This window comes from Caloenas nicobarica, chromosome 4 (genome assembly GCF_036013445.1).
Source record: "Caloenas nicobarica isolate bCalNic1 chromosome 4, bCalNic1.hap1, whole genome shotgun sequence".
Classification (NCBI taxonomy): Eukaryota; Metazoa; Chordata; class Aves; order Columbiformes; family Columbidae; genus Caloenas; species Caloenas nicobarica.
Window position 1 is genome coordinate 31,618,538 of NC_088248.1, and position 18,106 is coordinate 31,636,643.

The 18,106-nt window shown below is 42.1% G+C and overlaps 1 protein-coding gene across 3 annotated transcripts in view; it reads right to left on the reverse strand.

The window, feature by feature from the left end:
* The window catches only part of LOC135988063 (probable E3 ubiquitin-protein ligase HERC3), a 50,865-nt gene that overhangs the window by 15,175 nt on the left and 17,584 nt on the right, over positions 1–18,106 (reverse strand). For 2 of the 3 annotated variants that reach the window (XM_065633617.1, XM_065633618.1), the window contains exons 3-14: positions 14,772–14,931; positions 13,236–13,312; positions 12,435–12,656; positions 9,268–9,359; positions 8,152–8,282; positions 7,388–7,548; positions 6,800–6,876; positions 5,927–6,051; positions 5,323–5,382; positions 2,854–2,965; positions 1,898–2,087; positions 8–171 (exon numbers count right to left, since the gene is read on the reverse strand). In XM_065633617.1, coding sequence (XP_065489689.1) covers positions 8–171; positions 1,898–2,087; positions 2,854–2,965; positions 5,323–5,382; positions 5,927–6,051; positions 6,800–6,876; positions 7,388–7,548; positions 8,152–8,282; positions 9,268–9,359; positions 12,435–12,656; positions 13,236–13,312; positions 14,772–14,931 — 1,571 coding nt within the window. Of the gene's footprint in view, positions 1–7; positions 172–1,897; positions 2,088–2,853; positions 2,966–5,322; positions 5,383–5,926; positions 6,052–6,799; positions 6,877–7,387; positions 7,549–8,151; positions 8,283–9,267; positions 9,360–12,434; positions 12,657–13,235; positions 13,313–14,771; positions 14,932–18,106 lie in introns of those variants that run through there. The other variant, XR_010606110.1, reaches the window with a different exon arrangement.

Sequence of the window (18,106 nt, forward strand, 5' to 3'; positions counted from 1 at the left end):
CTCTTACCTTGTGGAGCTTCTCCAGAAGTTTGAGAGCAGCTGTAATGTAGCTACTGAACAGGACTGGGATCAACAGTGTCTTTCTTCCACTAAGGAGGTAAACCACTGCGCCTTTGTAGAGGTCCACTAGCCTGAGGAAATATCTTGGGCACACTTGAGACCACCAGTTATCTGGAAAGCAGAGGAACACATATATAAATCCTGAATTAAATGCCAGAGTAACCCCTAAATAAGGGGTTACAGCTGAAAAGAAGGGAACACACCTAAAGATCATTTCAAAAAACTTTCCTACTTCTCTCCTAACTGTAGCAACAGGAAAGTGAGCAACGAGTCAGCTAGATACCAGAAAATTAAAAGCTCTTCCCTTTCCACTCATACAACCACCCCAGTCATTATGCGGCCCCAATCCCTGATCAGTGTGAGAGCCCCAATTCAAGGTTTTTTGACCTTGAATTCAAGATACTGTTTCAAGTAAGTTGTATTCAAGATGCCATGATCTTGTGGGTAAACCATTGTCTGAGTGATAAAAAGAGCAGTTGCCTGGGCAATTCTCTGTAGTACCACATACTTTTCTAGCAGGTGTCAGAGCTCATCACCTGGCAGATCTGCACAAAAGGTCTGAACTCCCCCTCTTTAGAAAGGCTGATTTATTTGTTGCCAAAGACAGGTAACCCTTACCTCTCCTCTGAAGGGACCCTGACTATTAGCTTCTTTGTTAGAACCAAGCCACCTGCAAAGCAGAAGGTGGAGCCTGGGAAACCATCATGTCAGCTGTTAGAAACAAACACCAATTTATCCTGTCAGGAGTCAGCACAACAATAGATTCTGGCAGGCAAAAGTAAAAGAATCCTTTACATTTCTGTACGCTAACAACTGCAGTGGACTACGTACTCTGAGTAGAGGAGGAAACTTTGTTCCAAAGCCTCTTTGAATAGAAAAAGTAAATCACTAAACCTCAAAATAAATTGCATCAGAGCAACACTCCTGGAGGTCTGAATGCATTACATACATTTTACATGGTAAAATGAGCTTTAGTATAAGATAATCTTAAGAAACAGAGTAAGATAACTAATAATAGTAAAAACAACAATAGTAACAATCATTAAGCAGTGTATGTTCTGCTTAGCTGAAAATAAGCTCACAGGAAATAATATTAGCAGAAATGAGAATATTCGGAAGTGGGAAAAGAGCTGAGGTGTTCAGCTTGGTCATACACTAGCCAATAGGTTTTTCTGCACCTTATACAGGACAAAGTAACTTTACGTTATATTTAGTATATTATTTTATTTACCTTATACAGAAAGGATATTCTAATGTGCACAATATCTGATTAAATTTAGGAGTATAAGACAGTTTAATCTTCATTATATACAAAAATCTACGTTCACATAGAGACATGCAAATTTATCTGGAAATGACTCTCTGAATGTAGGTAAACTGGATAAGGCAAATTAGATTAACCTCTCTAGTAAGTCGTCTTTGAAATATTTTACTTCTAACTTAAAACAATCCTTAACCTGAATTTTCTTTCTCATATATTATCCACACCACCATAAGTGTTGTACGTTTTATATTATTGTAGCTAACCTCCCATATCTCACCTGCATGGCCCATTCTTAATTTCCTCATAGTTCATAAATACAAAATTTGAATTTTAAACATAACTATTTAGGGTTCTGAGGGGAGGATTCCTTGAGTCAGCTTGGTTCCCAGACACTTTTTAGAGGCGACTGCTTCATAACAACACTATATCACAAATAATACCCAATTATCATTGCAGCCATTGTAACAGAAGAATTAAACAAACACAAAAACATGACTGAAAAACCTAAAGGCACCACTTTGTGTCCCAGCTGGATACTGAGAGCAACATGCATCTTAAATGCCATGCTCTTACCAAGAACTTTGCTGGGGTTGGTATCTAGGCGAAGAATAGCCATTGCTAGAGGGAGCGTTAATGTGATATAATACTTGGAGTCTTGGAAGGGTGGGAATTCAGGGAGAATCAGGTAGATCCTCATCGCCTCGACATCTGGTGGTGAGCTGGACAGCTGAGGAATCAAAAAACTTTCAAAGCTCTTCAGTATCTAGAGGAAAACAAGGCAAAAGAAGGCAACTTATCCCAGGCAATAGAGCACTTGCAATGTAGATGATGTGCAAGAACTGATGAAATGGAACACACTCAGAATGGACAGACTCAACAGCTTTTGTTCACAACCTCTTAAAAACACTCCATAGGACAGAACTAAATGCCGATCTTTCCAAAATGCACAGACATTTGGATAGGTGTTTCCAGGGCTGGCTAAAGGTTAGTTAACCCCTGTTGTTAAGGTCACACCCTTGGTTTAAAAGTCAAACCCAGAGAAAAAAAAGGAAAAAAAAAACTGTGTAAAAACTATGGCTAAAAAATTGCATGGGGAACATATACAATTTTATCCCACAGCTCTGCACTCATGAAAGAAATCCTTTGAGTTGGAATGCATTATACAACCATAAAGTGCTCAACTCCTAACAGGCAATAAACAAGCACATAGTCATTATTTACAAGTATAACACACATAGAATTAAATTTGGGAGCCATTTCAAGTGTTAAATGCCATGAGATAATTTAAAAAAAAAAACCAAAACAAAATCCAACAAACAAACCACACACAGACAAGTCTTAGAGACACATTTTGAGAAGGTAAAATTAAGCCCAGCTCAATGGAGAAGTATCCATTGATATCATAAAGGACCTGGCCTGCATACCTGCAATGCAACCTTTCCCCAAAAAAGCTGCTGTTACTTGCATGTTACAGAGGGACAAAGCCTTTATTTCCCTTCTGAATACCCAAAACCCCAGAAGTGCAATACCTGGTCTAGGAGAACGGAGTGCTGAGAGTTCATCAGCTTCTCGAACAGCACTCTGGTGGAGTTCAGATCAATCCCTGGGATCTTCGGACTCGTTTTAAAATGTTCATCGATTCTTTAAAAAAATCCCAGACAGACAGGCAAGTTTAATGAAGAGAGACCATCACCTGCATATTGGCATGGCCTGAGAGTAAGCAATGGAGAAACAACCTCTGAGGAATTAATCAGACTAAGCAGAAGTTGGAATCTTCTTGCTAAAGACAAGATGGGCAACTCTCCTTTGTGAACTCCTCTGGGCCTTGGTTAGGGTTGGGATTCTTGCAGAGAAACACTTTATTGAAGTCTTTGTTTTCCCCAAGACTCCTTCACTACCTAAAAGCCTGCCTAGGTAGGCCAAACTGCTTAAAAAACTATAAAATACATATCTATCGTATGTATTAGGATGCTCTGTGTTGTCTTCATGTACACTGCTTTTTACAGCAAAATCTGTTTAATCACACTCAGTAAGAAAGGGAAGGGTGATGCATAAGAAGACATTGACGGCTATACAAGCGAACATCAGATAAGGGGTTTTGAAAGAAAACAGCGGAAGATATTCAGAGTAGCTTTTTGGTAACTGCACTCTCAAATTTTCTAAAACTAAACAACGACCACAATCAAAACCCCACACAGCTGAGAACAGGCTTCACATGTGTTCAGTTGTAACAAAGATGTGCTGTCCTTTCTGCTGTGCTTGAAAGGCTGTAATTTACTCAGGCTACCTGTGTAAGGGGGATAACGAAGGCAAGCCTGAGGAGGACAACAGCCTAACAGCCAGACCTAGCAATGCTCAATGTCCAGTCCGGCAGGTAAGTTACCCAGCTCGGTGTCTAGAGCATGATCAGCATCTCTGGCAGAGGCTCTCACCACAATCACCTGCAGCAGAGCTGCACATAAAACCTCGCAGTTGCTAGTAAAAAAAAAGTCATTGACACCATTCCATCCACCTCAAGGATTTCCCAAGTCTGTCACTATTCACCCGAGACTATGCTGTACTAGACACTCTGAAGGAAAAGGCAGCTATTAAAGATGGGATGGCATTTGTCAGTTTGCTGGTGTGGCTACAACAACACAAGAAGCTAAACACAGCCTGCTGTAGCAGAATGGCTATTTCCATCACAGCACAGGCACTGAGCTGGAAATAGCTCCTCAGAGTCACACTGCGTTACAGAGTGCTTCAGGCTGTGATGTGCAGAACCGGTACTGGAGCGCGCCCAGTCACACAGCCATGGAAAAGCTGCTTTTCCATCTACGCCTGTGTACCACAATGCCGTATTGTAAACAGGACCATATGGCACTGGGATACCGGAGTGATATTTCTATCAAGTGCACCGTGATGTAAGGCTTCAAGTATAAAGGTACATGGTTAAATACACCCTCACATCAGTGTACAGTGGCTTCAAATTTCATCATTCATTTGTTCAAAGACCTTCTGTAAAAGTTAAGTCCTGCACCAGCCAAGACATCACTAAAGTGGAAGGAGAACTGCATTGGGGTGATGAAGTCATAAACTCCACTCAATTTCACATTCAAAGGGAAGTGGTGACTATTCACAGTGACTCAAAAATTTGGATACCTCAACAAGTGTTTTAAGCCAACATGACAACTTTCCTGATGCAGTAGCACACTGTCTTGTCATAACCCTACTAGAGAAGAAACCATTGGACAGGCAGAAAAACACAATGATAATGATTAAATTGTTTTCAATTTGCTTCTGGAAAATATTACTCAAAGATTACTCACAGTAACTAAGCTTTTCTTCACCTAGTTACAGGTCGTTTACTCATTACATCATAAAAAATTTCTCCTCCTCCTCACCTTATGCTGTTACCTCCCCAACATTCACAGACACAGTCAACACAATCCCTCCCAACCCACAGCCTTTGACTCAGCTATGCATATTACATCCTTGTCACCACCTATTGTTAGTTACACCTATTGGAAATTCCTGCTTTTCTAAGCACGAGCACAAAACTTTCCACAACTGACATCACCTAAAAGGAAAGTGCTCCCATGCTGCTCCAGATGTATTTTTCAAGAGCAGCCTGTGTTGAAGTACACCTTCACACACACCAGCCCCATCAGCCAGCTCAGCTGCATAAGAGACTATTCAGATACTCAGCATCACTTATTTCCCTTAATGTTGTATTCCTATCCTTCTCTTCTAAAGACGTTGATATTCATTTCATAAGGAAAAATAACACTTGTGACAACTCTGAGGAATCCGCGCCACTTACAGTACACTCACCATGCACTTTCTTAGACCATTCACCTTCTTTACCCAGCTCTGACCACCCACCTCCTCAGTGGACACTCTCTGCCCCTGTCTCCTGTCTGATCAGAGAAACCAAATGCCACTGCAGCAGTGAGTGAAGTAAAGAGATTCCAGCCTGCCTCAAGGGAAAGCCACACTTCTGTGAGTTTGCCACTTACTTCTTCTCCAAGAAGCTCCCATTCCAGCAAGCAGCTGAGGACAGGATCTGAACAACATTACTGTTTGCAGCAGGAAGACAAAAGAAAACAGAGAGAGAGGTAATGAACAGATGCCCCAGCAAATCTCTTCAGCTCTCTTAACTTCCTTCTATGGGAAACAATGTCAGGATCACCCTTTCAGAGGAGCACAGGGTAAGTGGTTCATTCAGGATCATGTAACATCTCTCTTTGAAAGGAGGGTTGTTAGCAGTGACTCCTTTCTGCCTATTCTGTCCTTCTCATGGTATACAGGGGAAGGAATTTTATCAGTCTGTTCACAAGTTCTTACTGCTTTTCATGAACTCTAAGCACACGAAGGACAACTTTAAAATCTGTTTCCCACCCACCATTTGCAATGTTCTGAGGCAGCTTTAAATTCCTCTGGTTTTGCTCCAAAGCTCTAACCTGGAAGCCTTGTGACTGACAACTGTCCTCCCCTTGTATACAACCAAGAACCACACTTGAAAAGGCTGCTAAATTTCAAGTGAAAGCATGGCACGGAAGCCAACAAAATTATTTAAATAAAACTTTCAACAAAAGGCTTGTCCAGTGCCACAATACCTACTTGACAGAATTAGAACTGTTCTTTTCTAAAAGCTTTTGTCTCCAGACATCTATAGTTTCATCATTTATTAAAGAAGTGTAACGTGTTTCATTTATGGTCCGGAAATCATCAGCAGGCAAGGAATTCTGTGAGAAGATACAGATTTCAGCAAAGACAAGGCTTGTAAAACAATTTCTTCTAATTCATAATTTCTGTTTTCTATATATAACTGATAGCTTCCTTAGTGTAGCCTCTGAACAGGTTTGGTTAAGAAGCTGTGGCATTACTAAGAAGTCCAAAAGGAAAGGCATGGAAAGGTATGGAAGAGAAACAAGATCAAATACATTTTTTAAGAGGGAAAAAAGTTTCCTTAAATGTACCAAAGCCCTATTAAATATGGCCACACATATATAGCTACAGGCTTAGTACATTTATTCTAAACCTATTTCCGGGCCTCAAAAGTGTATTTCAAAGAAATAAGACGACAGAAGCAGAAAAACCAATTCAGCATTCAGCCCTCCATCCAGCATGTCTTGACAGAACCCCAGTGTTTGCAGTCCACAGCCCCACACTCTAATCACATGGACCTGTGTCTCAGGAGAAAAGCAGCCCCTCATTTCCAGTCTGCAAGGGAGACTGGACTCACCTCCCTGCTGATCAAACTGAAATCAGTGTCTTCCCAATGGCTCTCTGACATGCCTCTAAAGGAAGGCAACTTTCAGCCACCCCTAAAAAGTAAAACCCTGTAACAATTGTCATCATTGGTAAGGTTTTTAAGGCAGAACAGACCCCAAAGCAACAGTTCAGTTTTGGGAGATATGACCAAACCCAAATGATGCATTGTGAAGGCTGGGACAGGGGAGCAGGCTCGAGAAGATACTTCATTTGTTTTACCTCATATTTGGAGCAAAGCACAAATGTTTGGTCTCCTCCAGAGAAGATATGTTTAACAATGTGATATTTACAGGCATCTGTTGAAGAAAGAGACACAGTTGTGTTAGAGGCTGATGAATGCAAGTTCCTACTGCGCCTTCTCCCCACATTTGCACTGCCTGTGTCTCAGGCTTTATACTGCAAGGAGCACCCAAGTTCCTTGAAGTGCAGGCTGAAATCAGCTGGAACTCAAGCACTGTAGCACCTTCTTGAGAGATACACTGGGCCTGGCAGGAGGGAAAAGTTGTCATTTTTAAACTGCAATGGGAGTTTTAAAGAGAAAACAAAGCCCTCAGAAATCAGCATTAGTACAATTTCATGAAGGCTCAAGACTGCCCAATGTTGAGCTCTGCCAGGAAAAGCAAAAGGGAGAGGGCACACGTTAACAGAGGAAGCATGAGGTCACCCAGTCATTTCCACAGGACAGGAGCATGGGTTTCTTTTGTTATTTGAAGAACTTCCACAGAACAATGTCAAGATGTCTTCAGAGAGCCACAGGTGAAATGAAGTTATGTCCATTTGTGACTCCAAATTGCGCACAGTACGTACCAGGTTTCCCTGAGAGTTGCCCATTGTGAGCTGCCCAGTGACCCTTGACAGGAGAGGGACACTTAACATTGCATGTGTGCCCCGTTCCCAGCTGGCCTCTTGTTCCACAGCCAAATGCATAGATCATTCCTGAAGAAGGCACAAAGGCTAAAGTGTGATGTCTGTAACAGAGATGGGTACAAAATTTGCGCCTTATTTAACAATTAAGAGAGGGAAAAAAAAAACCCAAACACACACAAATGCAGCCTAAAATTCATTCTGCATTCCCCTAGGCCAAAAGCTGGTGCAAAGCAGCATCTTCAACTTAGCACCAATGCTCCGTTTTTGCCACCTGATGGCACCAGTTTATGGGATGGAGCTCTTTAGGTGGAAGTGACAAAGAGCATGCGGCTGGTATCAGGCTCACAGATGGAATTAGCTTAGTCATTTGCTAAGCCTGTACATATCAAAAGGCAACAACACAGCACCAGTGTTACTAACCCTCTTGTCATGAAAGAGGCTGGAAACTTGCAACCAAATGGGCTGCTGCTTTAAAGTCTTGTTGAATTATTAAGATGGAGAGACATTTTTTACCAGGTTACAGTACAAGGAACAATCCCAATTAAAAACCAACCTCCTTTAGAGGGCTTGAAAATTCTCACAGGAAGTAAAATTTAAATCAACATAGTTCTAACACATAGGATACAGAAGCAAGACTATTTGCAAGACTCAGTGTCAGCATTCACCTCCACCAAAGAAAATTTCTGATTGCATACAAGACTCACCTGCCACAAGCAATCTGGGATACTTCGCTGCCCATCAGCTCAAGAACTCTTCGGGGGTTCACTTCATCATTCATGGAGTCATGTCCCAGTTGCCCACAGGAACCTGCACCGAACGTGAACACCCCTCCACTCTGTTAGCAAACCAAACAGCATATTCTCCATTTAGGGACCCATAACCCAGCAGCATCTCTCTGACTCCAGTTTCAGTATGAGCCCAAGCTTAGGCAGAGATTGCTGGGGATTTCCAAAGGATTCAGAAAAGAAACTTGGATTCTGCTAATGCAGCTTCCAACTAGCTACTTTGCCACCCATCAGAGACTAACAAAATTATCTTTAGGCATGTCTGCATTAGACAAGCTTCTGCCCACCATCACCAGATGAGTCCAAGATCCCTGCAGGTTCAAACATGGCTGAATAGCACCCATTTCCACAATACTTTATATCCATCTCTGCCAGCTGCTGATCAGAAAGACTGCAACCTTTTTCTTTGAATAAAAGCTGCTACAGAACGAATCTAATACAAGTGTTTTTCCTACAGGAATCCCAAAGCCAGCTGTTTAATTCATTTTACAGTGGTGTACACTGAGCCACCAGAAAAGGAAGTAACACATAGGAAGTGGCAGAGGCAAGGCAAGAACTGAGTAGTGATCTTCCAAATCCTAGCCCTGTCCTCTGTCCACTAAGCTATACTCCACTAGGAAACAGGAGGTTTGGAACTGAAAATCTCTTGTAAATTCTGTGAGTGACTGCTAATGTTTCAGCTAAACACCCATTTTGACTTGCATTTTATTCTGATGTATAATATCACTCTCTTTTCATCTTCCAACAAAACGCTATTTTCACCCCTTTGGATGTATGTGTGTCCATTTTTTTGCTCAAAGATTATTTTTTTGAGCAATTCACCCGAGTTTTATTGTCAAAACCAGCAACAGATCATGCTGGCAATGAATCTCAGAATAAATTATAAGATGACTACACTGTCCATTTAGTTTCTTTTACTAAGGTCAGATGGAATATGTAAGTCAATCTGTTCTTTTCTACCATTACCCAGGAAACTCATGTGAAACCATCAGGCAGGCAAGATAGCAGCCAGGGTTCCCAGGTTGGCATCTTTACCTTTGTCAGAACAGCTGTGTGTTCCTCTCCACAGCTGATATAAACAACCTTCTGAGACCGCAACAGCTTCACATGACAAGGGGATTCTCGGTCTGCATTGAAGACAAAATAAAGGAGCTGTTTCATTAACACGAACCTAAATGTCTGAGAAAACCACTGACAGTCTGATTTTCAGTTGTGTTCCACATGTGCAATGGAAGCTGCAACAACTGGGGGAAAAAAAAAAGCGCCACATCTTTGAGTACTTCACTGCTGCTTTGCCCCTCCAATTCTTAAAAGCTTTGTCCTGACTCAAAAAACATCATCCAGAGCAACAATGCAAATATTGAGAATCTTGTATCAACTCAACATGCACTTGCAGTTTGGGAGGTATGATGAGTGCAGCATAGCTACGCTCGCCTTCAGCCTCATGCTCCATTCCAGACTCCTCGCTGATGACTGCAAACACTTGCTTCCAAAACCTTGCTTCGACCTTTTCCATACAGAACAATCCTGACACATGGCAGACATCAGCACAACACATGACAAGCTGAATCCCAAGGTGTATTTAAATGCCTATCCTTCCTTCTGTTGTCATCCTTTAAGAAGAAGATCCTCCTACTTGCAAAGGCTAATCTCTGCCAACCGTCAAATGATGGCTTTTCTCCTTTGCTCTGACATCCTCACTATTAGAAGTGCGTATCCCAAGAATGAATAGGCTAAGTGTGGGGAAAGGCGAGGAGGATTATAAACACACTCAATTTACCTGCAGCTGAGGTGTAGAAAAACACATATCATATTAGGAAATGGATATTAGGAAATTCGGAAGCGGACATTAGGAAAAAATTCTTCATGGAAAGGGCTGTCAGGCATTGGAACAGGCTGCCCAGGGCAGTGGTGGAGTCACCATCCCTGGAGATGTTTAAAAGGTGCATAGACAAGGTTCTTAGGGACATGGTTCAGTGCCAGAGTTAGGTTATGGTCAGACTCGATCCTAAGGGTCTCTTCCATTCAAAATGATTCTATGATTCTATACTAATTGTTGTTTAGTCTTGTATGTCAGACAAGCAGAACACCTGTGTTCAGATAACACAGGCCTGTGAGAGGCTCAGAGGCACCTTATCAAACATGCTTGACATTCTCGCCCTGCTGTGGGAAAGATCAAAGCACAGGGGTAAACTACACCTCCACAAATCCCTGAAATACAGGTGAAAACAGCAAGTTCAGTGATCCTTTAGCAAAGACCCAGCTCCATGGTACCGGTGTGCCCCTGCTCAGGTGCTGCTTCAGGGATTCCCCAGCTGACGAGGTAAATTTACTCTTTGCATTTCGTCTGTGGTTTTGTAGTTGTTCCTGCATCCCACCTGTCCTAGCTCACACAGTGAGGTTACATGTTTTACTGACATAAAAATAAAGTAAAAGCTAAGTGTTTCAAGGAGCCGTAGGCACCCTGAAACAGATATTAAGGGAAGCATTTGCTTACTTCATACCAACAAAAAAATCAGGTTCCTACCTAGAGAAGTTGTCCATTTTTTAAGATTCTCACTCAAGGATTTGACAGGTGGTTTTTTTTCTGGGTAGTGAAAGAAAAATAGCCACATTTTCCCAGATTTAGAAGTGAGAGCAGATTTTTTCATTTACTTTGTTCTATATTGTAGCACTGATCTTTATTTTGACAGCAATGACACTTCTTATCTCTACAGCATAATTTTTTAAATAACAGCACTGCAGACTACTTGTGTTTGTACACTTTGCTGTTCATGTTCACTAGGTATAATTCACACTGTCTTACCATGATTCACTTAACAGAAATACCACATATTTACTATGGTGCCATGTATTCAGAGGTAAGCAGAATATGATCTCTGGTCAACATAGCCTCACAAGCAGATGTCCCTTAAATGTTCAATTAAGATTAGCTCCATGTTAAAGCAAGCCTCTCATATATAAACTGCAGCTCTTGAAACTACAAGCTTTATTTGCCAGTCTACATGAAAAAAACATGGCTGCTTTTATACTAGATCAACTCTAGCTTACATACAGTACAAGAGATTAGACGTGGAGCATTTTTGAGAGAACACAGGTATGTTACAAGTCTTACAATTGTGTTTCATATCCTAAAAGCATAAAGCAAGGTGAAATGATGCATACAACATTTGAGCCTCCTTTGCAAAATTACAGGTTGTTTTTGAGTAATTGCTTTAAATACATTCCGGCTGGTAGGGTGGGTTGTCAAAATGCACCATTCCATTATAGGTAATGCTATTCTCTTGCACCATACAGTGTTTATATACTACCACATTATGCAACCTAACATTTACAAATATATACACCTCATGTACTCACCCATGCAAAATAAATTATCCATGCATGCTAGGTATCACATCCATACTTAGTAACTTGCCTAGATATTTAAAGCTACTCAGCAACTACAAAGAAAATGGTGAAGACCTTGATTTGAAGCTCCAAAGAAAATCTTTCATTCACTTGCTTTTGCAAAAAGTTAATAATAAGCAGGGGAGATCTGGGCTTTTCAGACCAGTGGTAATGCCATACCCACTCTTCAGCCTCATAGAACCATAGAATCATTTAGGTTGGAAAAGACCTTTTTACAAACCTATCTTCAAGCCTGTTGATGGCTAGGCTTCACTGAACATGGCCACCTGAAAAAACCCCTACCATTGGCCCTCTGTGCCTGGAAGACCATGCAACCAATAAACTACATAACATTTTACAATACTGAGATACTCTGTGTTGCCATCATTTTGTAGCATACAGTTGCTCACCAGTCATAAACACACTGGCAAACAAGGGGATGGGTTCAGCCTGCTGTTCTGCAGGGAGGGCCTTTGTTCCACATCAACTTCAAACAAAATATGGACAAAGCATTTTTGAGAAGAGGAAGAAAGAATATGAGTACTTCCTTCAGTGCATGCATATTAACACTCAGGTTTGCAAGATCTTTTTTGACCTTCCTCACTTCTACTAATATCCACAAGAAGAAAAAAAAAGTTTGTTCTTACTAAGTATGAAAATCCTATCTCAGAGACTGTTCCTCTGCCCTCTCCTCCCAAGAGCAGCTGCTGCAGGTTACATATCCACTCAGAAAAAATATACTGTCAATGTAAAAAGAGACAGTAGACCAAAAAAGCCCATCCTTCCTACACTGAGGAGCATAATTTTAATACCTCGTTCATCACTTAGTCCCAGCTGTCCTGAGCTGTTCTTCCCCCAGCCAAACACAGCTCCTGAGAGAGAGAGGGCAAAACTGTGGGCTCCGCCTGCAGCAACCTGAGCCAAAGGGATCCCATCAAGAGACTTGACACGTTGTGGACTGGCTTGGGAGGGACATTCTTTACCCAAGCCCAGCTGACCATAGCTGTTCTGCCCCCATGTGAAGAACTGGCCATCTGAAACACAGGAAAAAGAGAATGGCAAGTAAAAGCTGGTCAACAGAAAAGCAAGCTTGTCAAAATGAGTAAGAGCCAGCACTGGGGGCTTCGCTCTCACTGGGGCCTTATGATGGAAAAATCAAGCAGGACATGCTTTGCCAAAATAAAACTACAGTCTGAAGCCACCAGGTAAATAAACAGACATGGAACTAAGTGCAAAATACAACATAAGACTGCTTTAACTCAAACAAAGAACCTTCCACATGTTACAGAAGAGTAGTAGCCAAGGATAATTTCAGCACAAAAAAACCTAATTACACACATTTTTATACATCAAGATAGAAAGCTTTTAAGTATTCCTGCCATCATTCACCAGTGAGACAATGGGTGGCCTGTGTGTAACATTTTCTTTCTTGACAGTATTGGCAAGGCTCTTCTTCAATATTCATGGTAACTGATCCATTTTTAGCCTCCCATTTGGCCTGAAAGCGGTTGGGACAGGGAGGTCTCTGGTTTATTATGCAGAAATACGCAATCTTGGATAATGTACAAAATAACAGCACAAATATTGGTAATAAATTATGCATGTTACAGTACCTGCTGCCAAAGCCAGGCAATGCCAATTTCCACAAGAAACTTGCAGTATTGTCTGTTGGTTCAATTTCTTTATCAACCTAAAGACGACAACACTATGTTAGAATAAGTATCCACAAATACAGTATCACCTTAGGTCAAAATTATGATTTCTATTCAGATATTAGTTCTACGTGTACATATAACCTATGGTTTTGAGACTGAGGAATGGAGTCTTGAAGGTAACACAGATCCATACATAACAGATGCCAATCTGTTAAGACCTTCAGACACATGACTATTAACTGCAACTATATTTACAGCTGTAACACTGAATCCAGCCATCTGAAAGTGGTTAAAATAGCTGCTTCTTGGTGTCTCTCACTACTCTTTTTCAGACATCAACATTTTTCATGCTGTCAGGGACCAAGCAGTTCCTATGAGTTACAGCACCTAAACCTCTTCAGTGCTTTGTACAGAGAATAGCATGTCAAAGGTTCAAGTTATTTCACAAAAATGTTGTTATTAGAATGGCACTATCACAGTGACATGTGACCCTGTCTCTCTGTTACATCAGAGCCACCTGTAAGTTAAGGACTGTCTTCCCACAGAGCCCTTCAGCTCACACATTAATGTTTTGTGACTGAAACTCTTTTCCTTTAAATACTATTTCAACAATGACAGCCACCCTAGACAGACATCCCAAACTTCTCCTCTGCACTGGATCTGCAGCGGCAGACCACATAAGAGACAGACTACATCTGCTATTAATGTAGCATGATACAACACCATTAGATACAAAGAGACCATTTATCTTAATTATGGTGATAAGCTGAGACCTATCATCTGGGAACTATTTGGATGGAGGAGTCTTGGTGTCTGCCAGCAGCCACTGCCACTACCTACATGTCCTTGTACTTAACCCTATTAGTGCCCTGCCACAGATAAATTACATTAAATAAGTAAATAAAGAAAATTGAGCACTACTCTAAAGTTTCAGTACAACATTCACTATTCAGAATTGCAGTAGGCTGGCTTAGTAGCTTTGCTGCTAATGGGCAACACTCCAAAAACAGTTTCAGAGCTGAGGTGCTGGTTCATGCAGTCATATATTTTTTTCCCCCCACTCTTGAAATGTATCTCCTATGTCAGAGGACTTCCTAGGGACTGCAATAAATGAGTACCACACACAGCATTTCTATTTTTGTGTCCTCCCTCATGCACTTCCTTGCCCTGTACAAAACACAGTGGCATTTTTCATTGAGGAAGCCAAGTCTGCTCTGGTTTTCTTTTCCATGCCCCAGGCACTCACAGGCAGAAGGCCTGTCCTGCCCAAACCTCCTGAGGACTTGTCTGAATCCCAGAGAGGGGCTCAGGTAGTAGCAGTACAGTTCAGAAAAGGAGGCGGCGTTGCCCTTACACTCCTACGTGTAAAGTGCCTGATTACAGCCCCTCTGAGCAAAAGGCTCCCAACTGACTCCAGGCTGGAAGGCAAACAACCCTTGACACATCGCCTCCAAGGAGCTGCCTTAAGGAAACCTGAACCTGTTAAAAATTTACCTTGGCACTGTCACTGCGTCTTCTATAGTGGTGAGGCCCAACTGCCCGTCACTGCCAGCACCCCAGGAGAAGAGCTGTCCCTGGTCGCTGAGCGCCAAGCTGTGAGACTCTCCGCAGGCCACGTGCACGATGTGCTGCCCGGCCAGGGCTCCGATTTGCTCTAAGGAAAACGGAGAAAGTCCTCTCTGGTCACAGGACTCATCTCACAGTGACATGCAGACATCAGGTCTAGGAAAATCTGTTTTGCAAAAACCATTCAGATGGGCGCACTGATCCTCAATTTAGTTTTAAAACACTTGCTATGAGACAAAAGCACCAGGTTTTATTCGAAACATGTAGCTGTTGAGCTCTTCTGAAAGCCAGGTACATGCCCCCAGGCACAACGACAGTCTACACAGTCAGCCTCACAGATACAGCGGAATTTATCAGGTGATTTAGGAACAACCAGGCCTCCCAGGTTTGATGTTTTTTTCACTCAGCTTTGAGGTGTGGATCAACAAGGACCCAGAAGTTGGCAGATCCTGCAAAACATATTTGACCTTCCACAGCTCTCATGTCCAATGAAGGCAAGTCAATCCACAAAGCTAATCAACCCATCTACCCCTTGCTGTACCGCTTGATACATGAAAGTCTACAGGTTACAACATCCCCATGCTAAGCTTGGAACAGGTTTGAACACATTAATCTATTACTACCACGGTTAGACACCCATTGAAGAGTCCCATAAAAAGGAAGCACAGCAAGAAGGCCTTACAGAGGAATAAAAGGGCAGGGGAGGGGGGGTGTAAAAATCAGTCAGTTCTCTGGAAGACCACCCACAACTGACTTTTCATCATTACATCATGTCAGGCAACTGAAATAGGTTTGACAGCTACTCTTACAACATCAACAAGCAGATCTTATTTGTCACGCAGAGTTTGCACAAATGGACATGAAAAAGTCTTGTCTTGCAATAAAACACTGGAAATACCACACATAGAATCATTTAGGTTGGAAAAGACCCTTCAGAACCATTAACCTAGCACTACCAAGTCCACAAATAAATGATGCCCCTAAGAGCCACATCTCCATGTCTTTTAAACACCTCCACCTCAACCACTTCCCTGGGCAGCCTGTTCCACTGCTTGATAACCCTTTCAGTGATTAATTTTTTCCTCATATCCAATGTAAACCTTCTCTGGTGCAACTTGAGGCCATTTCCCCTCCTCCATTCACTTGTTACCTGGGAAAAGAGACCAACACCCACCTCACTACAATTTCCTTTCAGGAAGACAGAAAAACTGATCATCTGATGGAAAAACTCCCCAAAAGCCAGAGAGAAGCAAAGCTGGATTTTTCTTCCCTGAACATACAAACGTTTCAGGTGGATGAACAAAGATTTCACCCTGCAAGCTACAAGGCAATAATTAGTTTTATCAAAGTCCCTCTTGCCTGTGACATGAGAGGGAAGGGTAACTACATGTCATTATATGAAAATTATATCCCACAACAAGGACATCTAGTAATCATTAACATACTTAGCACCAAAAACTGCATACCGATCAATCTAAATGTCTAAAATGAATTTAAAAGGAAGACCCCCCCTAGGAGAGCTTGCCTTTTAAGTCTGGGAGTCAGAAAATGATAAGGAGAATAATCCTTAATGGATGTTATAGAAAACTGACAAATATTTAAATATCTATCCTAACAGAGGAAAATGCTGCCTGAACATGTGTTTCCTTTCACTCAAGATAATTAAGGGCAATGGAGGTGCAGTTGACAAGTAATAAGCATGCAAACATCTAGGAAGGCTTGAGGACTGGGCTTGCCTGCCATCCGACCATCCTTTAGCTTAATAACACCCTTTGCCCTGCAGCTCCTTCCAGCAGGACTAATTTCACCCAGTCCCACTGTCAATCCTCTGCAAAGACACAGGGAGGTTTCAAGGGCGGTAACTCAATTTTCACGTGCAGTTTCCACACTTGGGCCTATAAGTGTCCAACTGTAGCACTTCTTGGCAGTCTGGTTTTTTTATGTTCATTTGCATATGTAATTGAGGGAGCCTATTTTTATCTGTGAGCTTTAAACAAGCAGCAGCTGTACAGGCTAGCCAAGGTGAATTACAAACAAGAGACAAGGTGTCTCAACAGTACATGTGCTTATGGTCTATTCTTCTCAGCAAGATAAAAAAAATACCCACTGCAATGTGCTGTCACATCACTTAAGTTCAGCCAAGTGTATGCTTCTGTACTGGACCTGGAGGTTCAAAACTAAAGCTCCTGCTGCAGAGGATCCCACCATCAAAAGGAGAGAGGGATTAAGCCATCCTCATCTCCATAGAAGTCCCTTTGATTCATGATCAGAGGGCTGGAACACCTCTTCTGTGAGAGTTGGGGTTGTTCAGCCTGGAGAAGGCTCTGGAGAGACCTTATTGCAGCCTTTCAGTACTTAAAGGGGGCTTATAAGAAAGGTGGGGACAGATTTTTTAGCAGGGTGTGTTGTGATAGGACAAAGGGTAATGGTTTTAAACTAAAAAGAGGGGAGATTCAGGTTAAGATATAAGGAAGAAATTTTTTTTTAAAACAATTATGGTGGTGAAACACTGGAACATGTTGCCCAGAGAGGTAGTAGATGCCCCAGTTCTGGAAACATTCAAGGCCAGGCTGGATGGGGCTCTGAGCAACCTGATCTATAAGATGTCCCTGCTCATTGCAAGGGGGTTGGACTAGACGGCCTTTAAAGGTTCCTTCCAAACCAAACTATTCTATGAACCCATTACTTTGCTATAAGCTTGCTTGCCAGGGTACACCAAGACCAACCATTATCCAGAGTGCCCAGGCTCTTAAAACCAGTCATAAACCTGCCCTTCTTCCAAAGCTGATCCCTTCACATTGCCAAACACTCCAGAGGATAACCCAAGTGTGACAGAAGGGCAAACATCAACAATATAGGAGGCTATCACATCCATGCCTGCTACCTGCAGGCATGACTGAGCTCACCTCTTCTTTGGGAAAGCAGTTACTTGTCATGATAAGTAAACATATCTCATTTGCTGTGAAAGTACCACTGTGAGCTGCCCCTAAGCCATCAGAGCACCTTAGGGAGGTGACAAGATTCGAGCGACCAAAGATCAGCATCAGGAGCTGGAGGAGGCAGGACTGCTGACCACAGCAGTACTGCAACTGGAGAAAAAGTGCCCTGAGGTACTGGGAGGCAAGGACTGCACAGAGAGGGCTTCACACAGTGGAACATGGAGAGGACATCCAGTGGGTTTATAAATCCAGAGTGGTTGCTTCAGTCCCCACAGACTCCAGCTTAATTTGGCAACACAAACTGGCCTTGCTCTATGTGGCATC